This window comes from Anabrus simplex, chromosome 5 (genome assembly GCF_040414725.1).
Source record: "Anabrus simplex isolate iqAnaSimp1 chromosome 5, ASM4041472v1, whole genome shotgun sequence".
Taxonomy (NCBI): Eukaryota; Metazoa; Arthropoda; class Insecta; order Orthoptera; family Tettigoniidae; genus Anabrus; species Anabrus simplex.
The window spans coordinates 107,772,645-107,793,344 of NC_090269.1; the positions used below are offsets into that span (position 1 = coordinate 107,772,645).

Consider the following 20,700-nt stretch of genomic DNA (forward strand, 5'->3'; position numbering starts at 1 on the left):
AAACCGTTATATGGATTGGATTATATTGAATTTGGATTATAGAATTGGCAGCATACTGTCACTGTGATGCACTTCAGCAAATTCTTGAAAGAGAAAATGTACAGTTTTAAAAAGAACCTCGCATGAATTTTTTGCTGAGCAGATCATCACTGCCACAAGATGCATCATATAAGATCTTCCTGCCAGCATCTTTCAGCAGTGTTTCCAACAGTGAGGTATACCAATGTTAACAGACGCGCATAGTAGCAAATGGCAACTTTCTTGAAGGACGGTGTGGAGCTATGCAAATGTTCGCAGCATTGGGTGGCTGCTTTCACTCAAGGTGACAGTCTGCAAACTTATTGACTGTGGTAGTTTGATACCAATAATCTGAGCATTTGTTTATTTATTTATTGATGTCCTTATTTGTGGCAAAGTTAGGGTTCTTGGCCCTCTCTTACACGACAACAGTAAAGCAGAAGAAGGAAGAAGCACAAGATGCATTAAGCAATGACACCATCCAAATTTGCTGATAATAAACGGGAAAGGTGACCTAGAAAACATTTTAAAAGAAGAAAGAATAATCCTGAGGAAAATTCTCGGCCCCCGAAAAACAGAAGATGGTTATAGACTGAGATCACGCAGAGTGACAGAAGAGCTTTCCAACATTGCAGCGGACATCCACAAAAGACTTCTGAAATTTTATGGGCACGTTTGCAGACTGCCGGCAAGTAGACTGACACACAAGATTCTCACCGATATAGAACATCTAAAATATATTCCACGAGTACTGGAACTGAAGAAGGATCTGGAAAAAGCCCAGATGAACTCAACTGACACTGCGGACAGAAACCTCTATGGGAAAAACATTAACGGATGGAAAGTCCAACCAGAGAACAAAGTGAAAAAGAAGACTGGAGCAAAGTGGACAGAAGAACAAAAAAGGATCCACAGAGAAAGGATGAGAGCTGTTTGGCAACTCAGAAAACAGAATCGTTAGAGCTGTGCGTGATCCATTGGGTCCATACGCACATAATAATAATAATAATAATAATAATAATAATAATAATAATAATAATAATAATAATAATATGTTCATTGAACTGCATATAGAAGTTACATATTTCTATACTTATTTTGATCCCTGCATTCAAATTACAGTGGACTCCCGGTAATTCGCACGTGGATAATTCTTGATTAGTGGGTCTCAAAGAGTTTTTTATAGCTTATAGAACAGAATTTTACATACAATAGACATTGTCAAAAAAATAAAATCATAATATACAGTACATACACAAACTAATAACAAATTGTAATTTCAATATACATCAAATTCATTAATTTCATGGCATTCCTGCACTGAGTAAAAGGGATGCATGAGTAACCTCTTCTTAAGCTTATTTCTGAATGTATTAGATGGTAGTTCTTTTAGGTCTGAAAGCATTTTATTAAACATTTTTAATTGAGCAATGAAATGGCTAGAAGCTGTCTTTTGTAACCTATGACGAGGTACATTTACTTGGTTAGCTGACCTGCTATTATACGGCGTCTTTTTTGGCTTGATCTGTGTGTCAGGGGAACATGCATGGAAGGCGATAGCGTGGCCGGATGGCTCATTTGCTGAGAGATATATTGCTTCATGACCGGTTAAGATTATCTAATGCAGTACAGTAGCGATAACCATTGCTTCACAGCAATAATTTAGTTCAACATCTGTGGTATTAGTAGCATGTTCAATGTGTTCACTTTAAAATAGCGTAGTTTCTGTAGGAATATTAATTGTGTGTTTAATGAGTGATGTATACAGTAGAACAGCGTGTATTCATTGTGTTGTGCTATGAGAAGCATTCTTCTTACACAGAATGCCACTTTCGATTCATTCACAAATTTCCTGGCATCCTCCTCCGCATAGGAGTACGGTACGTAAATTAGTAAAGAAGTTCCGCACCACCAGGTCCATTCTTAACAAGAAATTGCACAGGAGACGAACCGTTGTAACAGAAGAAAAGCTTGATGAAATAGGAGCTAACGAAATCCTTGTCGCGTTTTGCTGTACAAGCTAATGTGTCATTATCTTTTGCCCACAAAGCAACAAAACTGTTCAAAGCAAAACCGTACAAACCCACTCCTGCCCAATATTTAAGAGGACCTGACAGCTTCGCTAGGGTTCGGTATTGTAACTGGTTGCTTCAGTCGGTTCACGATGGGTATGTTGACCCAGAACTTTTATTTTATAGTGATGAAGCATGGTTACACTAAAGTGGCTATGTAAATAGTCAAAACAGTCCCTATTGGTGTGCAGAAAATCCCCACCAGCTGCATGTCCGTCCACTTCATGATGTAAAGATAGGAGTTTGGTGTGCAATAAGTGCTCGTAGAATTCTAGGGCCTATATTTTCATGTGAAACAATAAATGCTGATCGATATATAGACCTCATTCTCACACCATTCTTTCAAGAGCTGATGGAAGAAGTAAGGAGTAATGGTTTCTTTATGCAAGATAATGCAACGGCACACACTGCTAATCGGTCTATGGAGGTAACACGGAAAGTTTTCGAAGATCGTGTGGTTAATTATCCCCCTAGATATCCTGATTTAAATCCCTGTGATTATTACCTGTGGGGATGCTGAAGGGAAAATTGTATGTGAACAACCCTCACACAAGAGAACTACAAGAGAACGTTACACAAGTTATTTCGAACATCACAGGGACTGAGATTCGCCGAGTGTCTGCAAACCTATTTACGAGGTGTCAGGCGTGTTTGACAGCTGAGGGACAACATTTTGAACATCAAATGTAATGCCAGGTAGGTTTTAGACTAATAGTTTCACTAGAAATGGATTTCTATAAGTGTGAATTACTGTAGGTAGTGGGAAGGAAAAGCGCACATTATACCGGCTAGCGACGGAGTGTCATTGTGCCAACCATGCCGTGCTCTGAGTGGTGCTGCGGAGCGAGCCAAAAAGAAAGACCCTGTATTTTTGAACATCACTTCTGAATTTGATTTTGTGTGTTTCTGCATATACTTTAAGAAGTGCATTCATTATAAATATGTGTTCACAACAGACATGATCGACAGCTTATTATAGGCCAACAGTGGGCCATCATAGGAGACTTTGTTACAATACATAACCTTTTCTGGAGAAGTAAAATTTCAGAAATCTGACTGCAGTTTCCCCAAAGTAGAATTCCCAGCAGTGCAGTCAACTGAAGCCCCAATTGTCTTGCAGCCTTTCTGAAAGTGAAACTGTTGGTATATGTAATGTTCTCCTGATGTGGTTCTGAGCTTAAAACTTTCATTAGTTTCCAAAATAAGAGAATTTTTGAAATGTTGTATTTCTAATAGGAACTATTGACTAATTTATTTAAAATCAAATGAAAAGTGATACAGAATCCAGATCATATACTGGTAATCTGAGCTCACCTTTATTGGTACATGATTGATTTTTGTTTCCCTGATGTTTAATGCCAATTCCTGGTTTTCTGATCTTGTATATATCTGTGATTTTGATTTATTTAATATCTCGCTGTTCATAATATATAGTTAAGTTTAAATAGAACCACATCTAAAACAGTGAGTTGTGTAGCTAGAGGGCAGTTAACGTCTTCTAACCTCCTACTTTACTTAACAAACTCTCCTCTTTGTATGGCCATGTTTGTTATGGTACAAGGGAATTGAACTCCAGCAGCTGCTTACCATTGCACCAGCTTTCTGATGGTAACTCAGCTTGAAAATAACTGCTTCGCTATGTAATATGTATATATCATATTTGTTATGTAAATATTATGTGTCGCTCTTAATACACAGGTGTTGGTAAATTTAATAGGGTTTCAGTAAATTTTGGAATAAACCGTTTTCCAGACAGTCATTTCCACTCTTGTTTTAATTGTTTAAATACTTTTAATACATTCTATTTTATACTTGTATCTATTTGACCTGTAAATATTTAGGTTTTTCTGGCTTGTCTTCTATGCCTTTAGTATGCTTCATTGCTTTTGGCAACCTCCTTATGGGGGAAGTGTTTGTTCAGTTCTGAATAAATTTATATATCTTTAATGTGATACAGTAGAACCTTGATTATACGTTCCCGGAAACTACGTTTTCGTGGATTATTCATTCAAATTACATGGTCCCACGAGGGTCCTAATTAAATCGCGTTGTAAAAATCCCGCATTTTCCATTCGTCCAAGAAACGATTTCCCAGATCAGCCGTCCAGAAATGTCAGTCCCATCAACGCTAAATCCTCGATCAAGCATTTTTCAAGAAACTGTATTTCACCAAAAGACTGCTACAGCATACTTATGGATCCTGGTGTTAACGTCCCATCATTGTGATAATTTGAGCAAGTACTGTACTGGAAAAGCGTTTGGCAGTGAACTTGCATAAGGGACCATCTTAGCATCGCATTCGGGTGGTATTGTGTAGAGAAACCTCGGAAATCATAAAGCAGAGAGTGGCCACAACGATTGGAAGGGGATAGAGTGCATTTCGACAGGTCTTCTTGAAGACGGAACAAGTTTTGTCAAATGTTCGTACTTGTAAAACGTCTACATTATGTCCAGGGTTAGATGTTTATTTTTGTACTTTTTTCGATTGTATCGCTGAACAGGTTTTTGGCACTTCCCTCAGGGCATTGTATAGCCACTGGGCTTTTAGGCAGGAATCGAAACTGCTTCTACTTAACACAAATTTAGTACCCTATTTTAATATTATCGTATACAATTATGTTACATGTTACAAATCTCATGTCTGGTCCGTATTGAAATATACATTATTATGTTACCGGTATCTAGAACAGAACAGATGTTGCATATTCATAAAGCCATGGGAGGTTTTGGGGATTTCCTGTTACTGTTTTGGTCCTAATATAAGGCTGGGAATTTTACGTTTTTTTCTTAAAAATTTTTTAAACCGCAGTCGTTTTATTTGCACACATTACACTTAAAAAGTTTGTATCATTTCCCACTCATACTGACTTGTACAGTGAGCGCGTTTTCCAGCTGAGCTCAAGGTCACGAATAACCATAATTTCTGAAGTTTTGTTTATATTCTTTTCTCTTTCTAATTTGATTGTTCTTAGTGACAGGCAGAATTGAATACAATGCATTCGAGAACTTTTGAGAATCAATACTTACATTCGAAACCATATTCTCGAGTTCAACCTAGCCTTTAAAAGTCAACGTAGGCCTAATTTACGCAGTACAAGTTTTCCAGAAATTGATTATGAACAGTATAGCAGTGACCAAATTACAATGGAAGATTAAAAAAAGGGATTTTGCCATCATGTTAGGTGCTTTTGTATCTAATGTGCTTTGTTTTATTACATTAGAGAATTAAAAAGTACTTGTGATCAATTGTTGTCTGGTTTGGCATTATTATATTTTTTTGAAGAGTTCGGCTGATCAAATTTGCTGAACTGAAAGAAGTTTTCATGGGAAACTAACGAAGTTTCCCCGGTAAAACTGAATGTAAAGTTTCAAGATTTTTAACTCGCATACCGGTAATTAATGTTTGAAGCCGGCCCTGAAGTCTAACTTACTTGCCCCTCATCCGGAAGGCCCGGGTTTGATTCCTGGACAGGTCAGGCAGCTTAACCTGGATATGAGGGCTGGTTCCAGGTCCACTCAACCTACGATTACCTTTAATTAAGAAGCTATCGAATGGCGAGATGGCAACCCTGGTCTAGAGAGCCAGGAATAATGGCCAGGAGGGTTCGTCATATTGACCATGTGCCACCTCATAATCTGCAGGCCTTCGGACTTCGGAGCAGCAGTCGCTTGGTAGGCGAAGGCCCATTGGAGCTGTAGTTTGGTTTGGTTTGGTTTGTTTTGGGAGTGTTTGTAAGATTATAATTATACATACTTCATTTTTGTGATGTTTAACCAAATTGTCGATGGTTCATTCATTGCCGGATTTTCCATTTTCCCGTGTTGTGCATTTTTTCCATGGTCCCTCCAAAATCTGAATATCGACGAGGTTCCACTGTATATTAAAGATTTTCCTTCTGCCTAATAGTTATAAATAAATATAGAAAAAGAAAGAGCACAATTTTACAGTGAGAAGTAGGAGGTAATGAATATGGTATCTTCGTGTCAGGAAACACTTCTGTTTTCAATGTTTTGACATTAGTCACTTTACTTAATTTGAAAGGGTCATTGTGAGTTGTAACTCATTTCTAGATTATAATGAACGATGCAAGAACTATGTACAAACCAATTTTCATAAAGATTGTATAAGAAGTGTATTTTTGAGAGGCAGTGATGTGGAAACTTTAAACTCTCCTCCTGAAAAATTCATAGATTTTGAATTTTAACTTTCATTCTCAGGTATCCAGTTGTAAATAACATTAGTTTTTGTTAATATTGCTACATTTCATTTTTAAAATGTAGATGATGGTAAAACTAAGACAATACGAGGTGTGGTTATTATTAAATGGGACTGATCTTTTGTCTCCTATGGGTGTAGCCGGAGAGGGAATTGAGAGAGAAATTTGTTGACCTAGATGCTACAGGAACGCAGTGCAGGTGATTTAATCTTGCTGTCTTCGTTACTCTCCTTTTGAGCTCAGTTTGAAGTGAATGCTGTCTCATCCGGTTGCCGGAAATCATTCTTGGTTTAAAGATTAAGCGGCATATGAATTTGAAATTTCTTTGGGGGGTGGGGATGAGGAGGAGGTTATTCCCACAGAGGGGTTTAACTGAACGAAGGAGGTGTACGGGTAGTCTTCTGTATCATGTACATAAGTTTTTGAGTAGCACAAAAGGTTTAGTGAGGAGGTGGAAGACTCTGACATCCAAATTGTCTACTCACTTAAACTGATGAAAACATTTAGAAAATTAGTGAAGCTTCACGTGTTGATTGATGACTGAGTATCGGGATGATCGGAGATATGGTAAAAGTAGAGAAATTTTGCATGACAAAATGAACAAGTGAAAAATCTGTTTGAAGCTGGTCCCTGGACATCTCACTCTGCAGCGAAAAGACAACAAGAAAGCAAATTGCTTTAACATCTTGCAGCACATCAGGGAGCAACCAGATGTTCTGGAAACGTTCATAACATGATGAAACATGTATCTTTCATTATGATCCTGAAACAAAAATGCAATTAGTGCACTGGAAGAGTCCTGACTCTCCAACAACGAATAAAAAGCAAGAATGAGTAAGTCAAAACCTAAGATGATGCAGATTGTTTTTCTGATATTCAGAGTATTGTTTTGATTGAATGGGTGCCTGAACATTTAATGGTTAACAAACGCTTGTATACAGAGGTTTTGGGATGTTGAAAAGAATGAGTGAGAATGAATCAGCCAGATTTGTGGGGAAAATAATACATAAATTCAGCATCACATTTTCAGTCTGTGAAAGAGTTAAAAGTAAAAAACAGCAAAGGTACTGCGTAGGTTGACTCTCAGCTTTGTTATGAACAGTGGAATATTCATAAGCAACAGTGCATAGGCAGAGAAAGACTACCTACTTTGAACATGATTAAGTGAAGTAAGATTCTTGCAAGAAACCATATTTATATCAGTCCTGTTTATTAATAGCTACACCTTGTATAATAGTTTTTACAAATGTAGCGAAAGAAAGAGCCCTTCTGAAGTGAGGCTAGGAGAATGGAAATACACACATAACAGAAGGCGGTAATATGAAAATATTAAAATTGTCAATGATAGGAGTAACACCTGCCATATGTGTGTTCCTCATTTGTCCTTTCTGTGGCATATCAGAGGTTTTTTTTTTTTTTTTTTTTTTTTTTTTTTTTTTTTTTTTTTTTTTTTTTTTTGCATACCACATACAGTATTTGTTAAAGATGCCTTCTTTCATTACTTTCACTTGAAGTTCTTTACCTCCTGCATTCGGTTTAAAAAATATTACTATTATTTATTAGGATCAGCCTATTCAATATGATTGACATTTCAGTACGGACCAGACATTACATTTGTAACATGTACACTCCTGTATTCATTCTGTAAAATATGAAATTTCTGTATATATTGTGTTAATATATTGCTTCTTCCCTTTTTTAAATATTGGCTATGCATTCTCTTCTTCTTCTTAGCTTATGAACGTGGTCATCAGAGGCCTCCACTAACAGTGTACACATTCCAAGCTCCTGATGCTAGCCATTCTCAGCCAGCTAGCCCTGTGTCAGGCAGTGCTGCCAATGTGGCCGAGAACAACAACAATCAATCATCATCAGCTACAGGGAACAGGCCCATTGCACAACCATTGTCTCCCAAGCCGCAACCAATCTATGCTCGTCCTCCAGTCCCTCAGCGTTGCTCCTCTCTTGAAAGGCCTTCGGTCCCTGCCAAGTCCCCACCTAATATTAAAACCTCCATTCCATTATCGAGACCCATCACACAACTTCTCTCCAAGACTGATCCTCCCAAAATCATTGTGCCTGTGCAGCAAGCTCATCTTGCCAAAGGTTAGCTTGTATAATGATTATTTGTGTATTGATTTTCAGTTCTGTATAAAGTAGGTTTGCAATATAATGTGAATTTGTGTGTGTTTCTGCCACTAATTCTTCTGGCTGTTGCTAAATTAAAATCTATTGAGGAGCTTGATGTTGAGTTAGGATTAACAATTAACAAATGCTAATGCATGAACTTAGCTTGGTTTAGGTGGCTGCATGTTATTAAGAAATATATACCATCAGAATGAGACTTGATTGCAATGAATCATGTCTCCAGAAGTTACCGTAACAAGTTATTTGATTGGGCTTCAAATAAGATTCTGAGATGAAAATCTCTTTAGAAGAATACAGTTTTGATTATTAACATTATCATCTCCCTCAGTGAGTTTGTATGATGTATATACATATATATTTGATTCCTGTTCTCTCATAACTTCAGTATTCTAATTGAAAAGATTATTTAATACTATGGATGAATTTCAGAAGGCTACCACTTGGTTTTATTTCCTTCAGTGAAATTGCTTCTTTATTTCCATGTATTGAATATACTGGGATTATAATTATGTTCAGCTGAAGATGGCCTATATAAAGGTCAAAATTAGTACTGTGACTTGAAATATAAATGTATAATTTTTATATGTGTAGTGTATTGACGAGGTGGTAACATTCCATCCTTACATTAAGTGAATTGAATATACTATTCGCTCATCATGAACCCGGTGGCATAAACAAAATTTTCCCTAAATCTTGTCATCAGTTTACAGCAGTTAAATTGGGAGATGTATGCAATATTCTGTTAAACAGGGTTGTCAGATATGCTTTACTGTGGTGCGCAGTGTTCTTACTATGGGCGAGCATGTGCTCATTTGCCATATGTGGATCGAGGTCAGTAGCAGGAACATAAACACAAACAATTTTAAGTTAATTACTTAGCAAATTATGAAAGGAGGTGTTGAAACTGCCTGCCTTCATTCCCCACACATTTTTGGCACCTTGTTAGGAAATTATTCATCACTTTTTGTTGTTCATGTCGAGAAATTCTGGCAATTTCCTGATGAATACTATGTTTCAGTTCTTGTATAGTGTGTGGATTCTTCTTGTATACAGGATTTTTTAGTTTACCCAAGAGATGATATCACAGGCAGATAAATCTACAGCCTATTTCCAGTCTTTTGACCGGGTCAGGAATGGAATGAATGAGGCCCCCATCTGGTGGTGAGAATAGGAATTGAGCCAGCTGCTGAAGTCTGTTGCTTTCCTCTGGGGCAATGATTAATGATTGATAGACAAAATGAAATGATATTGGGGAGTGTTGCTAGAATGAAAGATGACAGGGAAAACCAGATTAACTAAGGTTAAGTTATGAGTAAGTTCCCACCTTCCAATACTTATCAATTTCTATATAATAGACTTATTAATTACATAATATAATCCATATAACCTCTAGTACATGTTTCGTTCCGATTATGGAACATCTTCAGCTAAAATTGGTAAAATGGCAAGACAATTAAAATACATTGATGTTAAGATGATACATAAGCTAAAAGATATGATAAATGGCTCGAAAATTAAAACATATGATAATGATGATGAGATAAAGTTCATTCATGTTGGTTAAAAATACAACAAGTCAGCTTTCAAACGGCGAATTAAAAACAGCGATAAGGCTCTTCATGTTGGAGGCGTGTACATTTTGTCGATCTTGAAGATAAATTGAAGAATACAGGATTTTCTTATAGTAATTTATCGGGGGAAATCTTGATAAAATAACCGTAGTTGAAGTTGAGTTTGGTAGGATTATTGAAATGTGTCTTAAAGACAATCTTGTCGTATTTAACGTCCTCCCTTACGCCGTGTTGTTAACTGACTGAGTCCTGTGTACGTGTGTGAGGTGCACCTCACACACGTACACAGGACTCAGTCAGTTAACAACACGGCGTAAGGGAGGACGTTAAATACGACAAGATTGTCTTTAAGACACATTTCAATAATCCTACCAAACTCAACTTCAACTACGGTTATTTTATCAAGATTTCCCCCGATAAATTACTATAAGAAAATCCTGTATTCTTCAATTTATCTTCAAGATCGACAAAATGTACACGCCTCCAACATGAAGAGCCTTATCGCTGTTTTTAATTCGCCGTTTGAAAGCTGACTTGTTGTATTTTTAACCAACATGAATGAACTTTATCTCATCATCATTATCATATGTTTTAATTTTCGAGCCATTTATCATATCTTTTAGCTTATGTATCATCTTAACATCAATGTATTTTAATTGTCTTGCCATTTTACCAATTTTAGCTGAAGATGTTCCATAATCGGAACGAAACATGTACTAGAGGTTATATGGATTATATTATGTAATTAATAAGTCTATTATATAGAAATTGATAAGTATTGGAAGGTGGGAACTTACTCATAACTTAACCTTAGTTGTGTTGAGCCAATACGGAATAAACATGAGATTTATAAGCTGTAAAACCAGATTACCCAGAGAAAAACCTGTCCCGTCTCTGCATGGAATGACTGGGATTTGAACCATAGAACACAGTGAAGAGAGGCCAGCGAGCTGCCACCTGAGCCACGGAGACTTTCTGAGTGGCCCACAAATTCCTATTAATAACCTTGGTCTGTGGAAACACTTTACGAATAATTCCTTGAGAAATCCACAGTTTGAGCGGTGGCAGAGCCCTGATGGGAAAAATGCAAAATCAAGGTCCTTGTTGGCTAATTCTCTGGAGAAATGGGTTAGTATGGTATTTACATTAGTAACAGAATCAACTGTATTAAAAAAAAAAAATGGTGCTATGATTCTTCCACCACTGTTGGCTCACCGTTCGCAGATTATTGTGTGATGAAGGGGCAGGTAATGTACAAAGTTGTGTTTGACAGCACTCCAGTAATGATTGTTTTGTGTACACACATAATCATGGAGGTGGAACCAGGCCTCGTCCTATAATGTATGGGTGTATTTGTCCATTGTATTAACTTTTCTAGACTTCACTTACAAAATACATACCTACGTGGAAGAATATGTGCTACAGCAATAATTGAGTAGCCTTTTGCACAGACCCATATAAAATTCCCACTTGTTCTGCAAGATGACTAAGTGATTTTTAGGAGAATTTTCCCAACGATGACCAGTGTCATCTAATTTTTCTTCAGTGAGAACCGTATGCTGCTTGTTTTGTTTCTTAAACTGGATACTTCCATTTTGAGCAAACCATGTGATGCCATACTGTGGCATCGCCTTCCCATGCGCGGCGAATAAGCGGGGAGCTTGCCCATTGGAAGACCACCCCGCGCACTGGAGTGAAACGCATCTGATCTCTCTGTATAAGCTGCTGCATTTTTTAAACCAGCTGCTTTGATTAAGCAAGCTTTTTTTTTTTTTTTTTTCTTCTTTCAGCCCATCATGTTTATTATTTTTTCAGGTTACTTTTTGAGTAAATTTAATTATATGCTTCTAATATATTTGTGGATTTGTACAAAGACATTAATATGTACATATTAATAATTTATATTGTACATATTTTCACTGTGAATAACTTTATTTTCTATTTATCTTACATAACATCTTTGATTTTGGGATGTGATAATATTTCTGTTTAATTATGTATATATTTATTTACTTCATTTTTGTCATGTTTAAATGGGAGCTGCCTAGCCAAGGTGATAAAGGCATGCTTAGTTTGCCTAAAAGGATGTGGGTTAATTTCCCTTTCAGAAAATTACAAAATTTGAAAAATGAAACTTCCACTTCTTTGTAGTCATATGGCCCAAGGTTTTACTCATCCTAAACCAGAAGTGAGTACCAGGTTCATTTCTGAGGGCATGGCAGCTGGCTGCATAGGGCCTTCACTGAATTTCTCTGAAGCAGAGTGCTTGACTTACCTTCATGTTGTCTCAGTGGGACTTAAACTATCGGTGAACGATCAGCAATGGAATGAGTAGTATAACTGTCTGTGCAGTTAAAGGGCCATAAATCAACTAGCAGTGATGTGCATCAATTTTTGGTAATGATACAAAGTCTCTCAAGTATATTGGCACTGCCGGTGGCTCCAAGTACCCTACGCAGTGGCTTCCATGGTATGCACTAGCCATGCGTCTTGGTGGGTGTGCTATGTACCAACTGATGAGCCAAACTTAGCACACGGTGGCAAAACGCTGGCAACCAGGAATGATGGTCGAAATTTGCTCACAGAACATTAAATAAAAAACTTACAATTTTGTAGCTTTTTTTCCCCCTTCAGTTTTGATGTATATACATCGTCCCCGTCCCCGTCGTCCCCGTCCCCCCCGCCCCTCGCCCCTCGCCCCTCGCCCCCCTTCACCCACCCGCTATATCCCAAAAACCCGGGTACTTGTTGTCCAATTTTTTGCCCCTCGAATTCTAATTCCTAATCACCGCTACTGGTTACGGTGAAGGAGATGCTCGGAGAAGGTGAGGGGGTTGGCGGCCATGGCAAGGAACTGTCCCGGCATTCGCCGTAGTGCAGGAGAATGAAAAACCACTGAAAACCATTCTCAGAACAGCCGGCGGGTGGGGCCAGTCATGAGGTCCAGCCCTGTCCCGTCTCCCGAATGCAGAGGCGTAGAGCCACGGCCACCCTTTCTTTGCTCGGTTAGCCGATGGGAGTGCAGAGCTGTTGGACCACGGACCGGCCACCGTGGAGGACTACTACTACTACTACTACTACTACTACTACTACTACTACTACTACTACGAAAATGTTTTCATTCCTCCCCTGAAGTGGGAGGCGGGCCTCTTAGACGGTAACGCTGTCTCCCAGGCCAGGAGATTTGTTACAGTGAAGGAGATGCTCGGAGAAGGTGAGAGGGTTGGCGGCCATGGCCTATACTAGCAACTGTGCCGGCATTCACCGTAGTGCAGGAGAATGGAAAACCACGGAAAACAATTCTCAGGACAGCCGACGGTTGGGGCCAGCCGTGAGGTCCAGCGCTGTCCCACCTCCCAAATACAGATTACAACGTTTTAAAAGGTTTTAGGGGGTCCATCTTATTCAGTACTATACAATTTATTGTCTGGATGTAATTACAACATATTATGTTTATTCAGGACTAGTTTCGACGCTATACTACGTCATCATCAGCTGAATAAAGGGAAAACTGGCAGTCATATAAACATTATAAATATAAACATTTTCACAAGTTGAAATCTTATGATATTACACTTTAAATGAATATATATATAAATAGAAAAATACAATGTTTTTCATTCCTTTCTCAACAAGTCACAATTATTTAAAGCCATGTGCGATCAAATTTATTACAGTTGTAATCTTAGAGCGAGTTCAAATTAAAACTCACACATGAAGCTATTAAAATAGTTTTGTTCTTACACTCGTTGTGCTTGGTTAAATACACTTCGTAATACTGCATATAGTGAGGTGCAATAATGAGAAACATGATTATAAGTAGTTGAATAGTGTCCTGTTCGATGGTATCGTTCTGTGTGTGACGAGCCTGATGAGGTGAAAACATACAAATAAAGTCCTTAAGCTGTTAACAAGAACTACGTTTCCCAGTTCAAATGCCGAACCTGTGAATGATGAGAACAATATACCAGTAATAATGTTGTGTAGGGAAAGGCAAGATATAAGATTGTGTCCTATAAAGGAAGTTTTTATAAGACTCGCCTCAAAAGGTTGTTGACTGAGAGAAGTGTATTGAAGCACTGCGAGCAAAGAGCTAGAATAACATAGAGAGGAGAAAGCGCTGCCTGGCTGAAGCTAATAGAACGAACGTCGGCCATGTTTCCTGTGGTCACACAAGCAAGGGGGTATGGCCCTTGAATGATGAAAAGTGTACAAAATACACATTTTAGAATCACTGGGGGAGAATTAAAGACCGTTGCTGAAAGCTTAAAGCATTAAAAATCATAGACTGCGAATACCGCCACTTCATCATATTGCGGTACGAAGCCAACATCACGATCAGTTGATTGTAGAGTAGTTCGAAATCATGGCACAGTGACATATGAATAGGCCTCGAAATCAGAGCAAGAGCGTTACCCTGCTTGGCTGTTGTGGTTAAGCGTAAATTACAATGAAAACCGTGGACATATATATTTATTACAGAAAGCCTTTAAATGACAGGGACCTGTAATATGTTACAACCTCATTCTGATCATATGTTTAAAATTATTGCATCTCCACGATTACTGTCTGTCGTTCTTAATCCGTTTACCCTCCAGGGTTGGTTTTTCCCACAGACTCAGCAAGGGATCCCACCTTTACCCCCTCAAGGGCAGTGTTCTGGAGCGTGGGACTTTGGGTCGGAGATACAACCAGGAGGGAAGGAGGGCCAGTACCTCGCCCAGGCGGCTGCACCTGCAATGCTGAACAGGGGCCTTGTCGGGGGGATGGGAAGATTGAAAGGGATAGACAAGGAAGAGGGAAGGAAGTGGCCGTGGCCTTAAGTTAGGTACCATCGCAGCATTTACCTGGAGGAGAAATGGGAAACCATGGAAAACCACTTTGAGGATGGTTGAGATGGGAGTTGAACCCACCTCTACTCAGTTAACCTCCTGGGGCTGAGTGAACCCCGTTCCAGCAATCGTACCCCTTTTCAAATTTCTTGGCAGAGCCAGGAATCGAACCCGGGCTTCCGGGGGTGGCAGCTACTTACGCTAACCACCACAGAAGTGGCGCATGAATACTGTACCAGTATAATTGTTTAATGTAATTATTTATTATAATATAGGAGGCATTTCAAGTTTTTCCCATACTGCGATTACTAGCCGAAAAGGTGATCTTGAAAGTTGTCCATTATGAAGTGTAGCCTAGTTTTAAATACCAAGGCAACTGACATTTACAATAAAGGCTGCACAAATTTCACAAATAGCAGTGAAATACTGTATTTACCATACTTGGTGTATGTTTGACTGAAATAGGTGACTTTTCGTGGTTACGTTTCCTTGGTGGTTGGCGCTCCATTTTCTTTGTTGTAAATGTGAATGAAAATTAAATAGGGTTGGAACGGCATTAGCCTGTAATCGCCGTTGGTCATTTGTTTCATACATGCACTTATCTTCGAATTGTACAGAGCGTAAGCGACTGTATTGAGTGGGATACCATTTCTCTCTTTTTGTCCTCGCAACGCCATGTTCTGTTAATTCCTTGTTCTTTATAGGAAATCTGAAACATAATCCGACAAATAATTACTGTAGCTCTCCATACTTTTGCTGTGTAAACAATAAAATGGGTTTAATTACAAACAGTAATTACAAAAAGGAATCTCAACTATCATTCAGTAATAGGCCTACTTACTTAAAATACAATATATCCTTAGTTTTATTACTCCTATTAGTACAACAGTACGCTGAGCATACAGCTGGCATTCTTGAAAGCCAGAATCTATCTTTTCACTTCTTAAAACTTAGGAAAACTTAGAAAATTAAATTGGCATGCACGATTTCCCTGTTGCCTCAACATATGCTCTCGTGCCAATTCGCTTTATTTTGACAACTGTTAACATGGCTGCCCCTTATCCACTTGCTTCCGCAGGGAGCGCTGATGTCAGGCATACAGCCCTTTTATGTTATTCTAGCTCGTTGACTGCGAGTACTAATATGCTTGAGTCAAGTGCCCACAATGGGGTGGGGCAGGAGAGGAGGAGTAGAGGTAAGTGGGAGAAGAAACTGAGGAGCGGTAGTGTGAGGAGGATCGGGGGGGGGGGGGGCATTGTGGAAGAAAGGAGTGACAAGAAAACTATTACACATAACACGAAAAACCGAGTTATTGCCTGGAACTTGTATGTTTTTAAAAATGCAATGAGGAAATCAAACAGAACTTTTGGTTTTTTGGAAATCTCATTTAAGTTAAGGTTTGAATTGAAATATTGATCCAAGTGTATATAACATTCTGTTGCATCAAGCAAAGATCCGTTACCTGAAGTCTCTGGTATCTCAATGTCTTGCTCTATAATAGTTGTGAATTTGTGTTTTAGTTCATGTACATGCTGGCCCGCAGTGGAAAACTTGTTATACTTTACAGCATTAACATGTTCTGTATATCTGATCTTGAAGTTGCGTCCAGTTTGTCCCAGATATGTACGTGCAGCCACAGTCATTACATCGAAACCTATATACACCTGATTTGGAATACGGATTGGATCTATTAATTGAGGTTGAATTATGCAATACTTTAGTGTTTCTATTATCAGTACGAAATGAAACCTTGATGTTATGCGTTTTGAAAATATTAGTGAACCTGTATGTATATCCTTATTAAAAGTAAATGTTAAAAAAGCCTTTTGACTAGGTATTTTTAAGTAATGTGGTACGTGAGCGATGCCTAATTGTTGATTATACGTTCGATAAAGTCTTCTTTAAAACCATTAGTCTTAGATATTGAGCGGATGATGTTCAGCTCCTTGCTCAAATTAGCCTTTGTCATGGGGATCCTAAAGGCTCGTTCTAGCAGGCTGTTGTATGTGGCGCATTTTTGGTTCTGTGGGTGCACTGAATCCTGTCTTATAGTAACAGCTGTTTGTGTAGGCTTTCTAAAAACACTATATGTGAAAGCTGAATTGAGTCTATTAAGTCCAAAAAATTGACTCATTCTTTTCTGATTCCAAAATACACTTTATATGTGGGTCTATACTATTGAGACTGCATGTTATCAAATTTGTTGCCGTTCACTATTACTGTGTCCTCTAAAAAATCCAAATAAATTTCGGCCAAAATCGCCAAGGCCAGAGACCCTATAGCAAACCCATCCTGTTTATAAATGACCTTGTCAAAGACGAAGTAATTATTTATTAGTAACTTTAGTATGCTCATGAAATCTTGTATTTCAAGTTCCCTCAGGTGACTGTAAGTCTTTAAATTCTTATTAATGATAGGAAGCAGCTTACTAGTTTTAATACTTGGAAACATATTAACAATGTAAAATGAATGTATGGTATGATGGGCCTGTGGTTCGAAGTTGTTTAATTTATTGACCAATGCTATGGAATTCTTTATAAGACTTATTTGTAGCGAATCTATAGTGTTGTCTCAGAAATTTCTGGATAAACTGAGTCAGTTTGTATAGGGGGCTGGGTCTGTAATTTATTATGGGTCGAATGGGGACTCTAGCCTTGTGGATTTTTGGCAGCTTTTGCTGTTGGTAGGCCTGGGTTCATATTTATTAATTTATGCTTCTCCTTTTCGGTGAAGAGAAAAGATGCATTCTTTATTGTTTGTTTTAATTGACGTTGAAGTACCTGTGTCAGGTCTTTTTCGGTTACCAAAAAGGTGTCATTGCTAAGAAAGCTTTTTGTCTTTTGGATGTAATTGGCCCTATGCGTAATGACCATCGCGTTGCCCTTATCAGCCTTTGTAATAATGAGTTCCTCATCTTTAACCTTCTTTTTTGAATCCTAGAATAAGCTTCCTTTCCGTAAGAAAGTCCTTAGAAATACTGGCGGGCATAGTGCTGTTATTCGTAATAAAAGTTTTATTTAACTGTCTTTTTAAATCTAATCTAACTTCATCTTGCACCTTATGTGGCAGTTTACTGATCGCAACTTCTAATTCTTTAACAAGTTTAGAGGCTACTTTGGCCAGTTGTGTTTTGGGCTTCTTGAGAGAATTAGTTTTTGTTTCTCGTTGAAGTTAGACTTGGAAAGATTGATTACTGGAGAATGAAAATATACAATTAAATTATTATTAGGAATCTGATTGGTTTCTAGAAGAGGTTTGCTTGATGCTAATTCCTTCTTCAGCACTTCAAGCTTTTTCTCCAATGTTATCTGTTTGATAGAAAGCAACCTATTTAATTTATTTTGAACCAAATCCTGAAAAAGGTTCTATTGGGCTCTCGTAAGCAAAGCAGCGGCCATAAGGTGAGTCTCATACAGCTGCTGATTCAAAAAAGCTTTTTTCTTATAAAGAAATTTTAATTCATTTTTTTTAACAAAGTTTTTTGGATTTTTGTTGAGCCCTTTGCTGATGGGGAAAAACATGATTCTCTTCATGGACACTTAAAAAAAATTAGGGTTCAAATTCTGCACAATACAATGCTTAATAAACTTTATGTCTTCGCCTAGTTTCCCTACCTTGATTCTTAAGCCCATATACTGGTGGGCTTATCAACTTTGTCTGGTGGGCTTCATCATTTAACATAATAAACTTCATTTTTTATCTGTATTGAACTGAGATTACAAAGTTTTAAAAAGGTTTTAGGGTCCACCTTATTCAATACTGTACAGTTTGTTCTCTAGGTGTAATTACAACATATTATGTTTATTCAGTACTAGTTTCAACGCTATACCGCGTCATCATCAGCTGAACAAAGGCGTTGGAAAACTGGCAGTCATATAAACATTATAAATATAAACATTTTCACAAGTTGAAATCTTATGATATTACACTTAAAATGAATATATATAAATAGAAAAATACAATGTTTTTCATTCCTTTCTCAACAAGTCAAAGACTTGCGGGTCGAATGTACAAAATTATTTAAAACCATGTGCGATCAAATTTATTACAGTTGTAATCTTAGAGCGAGTTCAAATTAAAATTCACGCATGAAGCTATTAAAATAGTTTTGTTCTAAAAATCGTTGTGCTTGGTTATTAAAATAGTTTTGTTCTAAAACTCGTTGTGCTGGTTACTATTAAATAGTTTTGTTTTAAAGCTCGTTGTGCTTGGTTAATAAAATAGTTTTGTTCTAAAGCTCGTTGTGCTTGGTTATTAAAATAGTTTTGTTCTAAAACTCGTTGTGCTGGTTATTATTAAATAGTTTTGTTCTAAAGCTTGTTGTGCTTGGTTATTAAAATAGTTTTGTTCTAAACCTCGTTGTGCTTGGTTATTAAAATAGTTTTGTTCTAAAACTCGTTGTGCTTGTTTATTATTAAATAGTTTTGTTCTAAAGCTCGTTGTGCTTGGTTATTAAAATAGTTTTGTTCTAAAAGTCATTCTGCTTGGTTATTAAAATAGTTTTGTTCTAAAGCTCGTTGTACTTGGTTATTAAAATAGTTTTGTTCTAAAACTCATTGTGCTGGTTATTATTAAATAGTTTTGTTCTAAAGCTCGTTCTGCTTGGTTATTAAAATAGTTTTGTTCTAAAGCTCATTGTGCTTGGTTATTAAAATAGTTTTGTTCTAAAGCTCGTTGTACTTGGTTATTAAAATAGTTTTGTTCTAAAACTCATTGTGCTGGTTATTATTAAATAGTTTTGTTCTAAAGCTCGTTCTGCTTGGTTATTAAAATAGTTTTGTTCTAAAGCTCATTGTGCTTGGTTATTAAAATAGTTTTGTTCTAAAACTCGTTGTGCTGGTTATTATTAAATAGTTTTGTTCTAAGGCTCGTTGTGCTTGGTTGTTAAAATAGTTTTGTTCTAAAACGCGTTGTGCTTGGTTGTTAAAATAGTTTTGTTCTAAAACGCGTTGTGCTTGGTTATTAAAATAGTTTTGTTCTAAAAGTCGTTGTGCTTGGTTATTAAAATAGTTTTGTTCTAAAGCTCGTTGTGCTTGGTTATTAAAATAGTTTTGTTCTAAAAGTCATTCTGCTTGGTATAAAAATAGTTTTGTTCTAAAGCTCGTTGTACTTGGTTATTAAAATAGTTTTGTTCTAAACCTCGTTGTGCTTGGTTATTAAAATAGTTTTGTTCTAAAGCTCGTTGTACTTGGTTATTAAAATAGTTTTGTTCTAAAAGTCATTGTGCTTGTTATTAAAATAGTTTTGTTCTAAACCTCGTTGTACTTGGTTATTAAAATAGTTTTGTTCTAAACCTCGTTGTGCTTGGTTATTAAAATAGTTTTGTTCTAAAGCTCGTTGTACTTGGTTATTAAAATAGTTTTGTTCTAAAGCTCGTTGTACTTGGTTATTAAAATAGTTTTGTTCTAAAGCTCGTTGTGCTTGGTTATTAAAATAGTTTTGTTCTAAACCTTGTTGTGCTTGGTTATTAAAATAGTTTTGTTCTAAAGCTCGTTGTGCTTGTTATTAAAATAGTTTTGTTCTAAACCTCGTTGTGCTTGGTTAATAAAATAGTTTTGTTCTAAAGCTCGTTGTGCTTGGTTAGTAAAATAGTTTTGTTCTAAAACTCCTTGTGCTTAGCAATAAATTAATGCCCTAAGCCCTTGACAGAAAGACATGGACAGGAATGAAACTGAAAAGGACTACTGTAAAGCTACAATTTGTTAATGTATTTTTAAATTTCAAAATGTCTCACAAGGAGTGTCTATCAGGTCATCAATGCAGAGGTTTGTTGGATCCTGTAATAGCACCACAAAAGATTGTGCCATTATAGGGAAACCACAAAAACTGATTGCGGTGTCAT

General features: G+C 37.2%; 1 protein-coding gene across 4 annotated transcripts in view; it reads left to right on the forward strand.

Moving 5' to 3' along the window:
* The window catches only part of LOC136873811 (protein MTSS 2), a 644,214-nt gene that overhangs the window by 592,045 nt on the left and 31,469 nt on the right, over positions 1 to 20,700 (forward strand). For 3 of the 4 annotated variants that reach the window (XM_067147063.2, XM_067147065.2, XM_067147064.2), the window contains exon 11: positions 8,042 to 8,413. The exons of the other annotated variant lie outside the window; for it this stretch is intronic. In XM_067147063.2, coding sequence (XP_067003164.1) covers positions 8,042 to 8,413 — 372 coding nt within the window. The remainder of the gene's footprint in view (positions 1 to 8,041; positions 8,414 to 20,700) is intronic. 4 annotated transcript variants of the gene reach the window in all.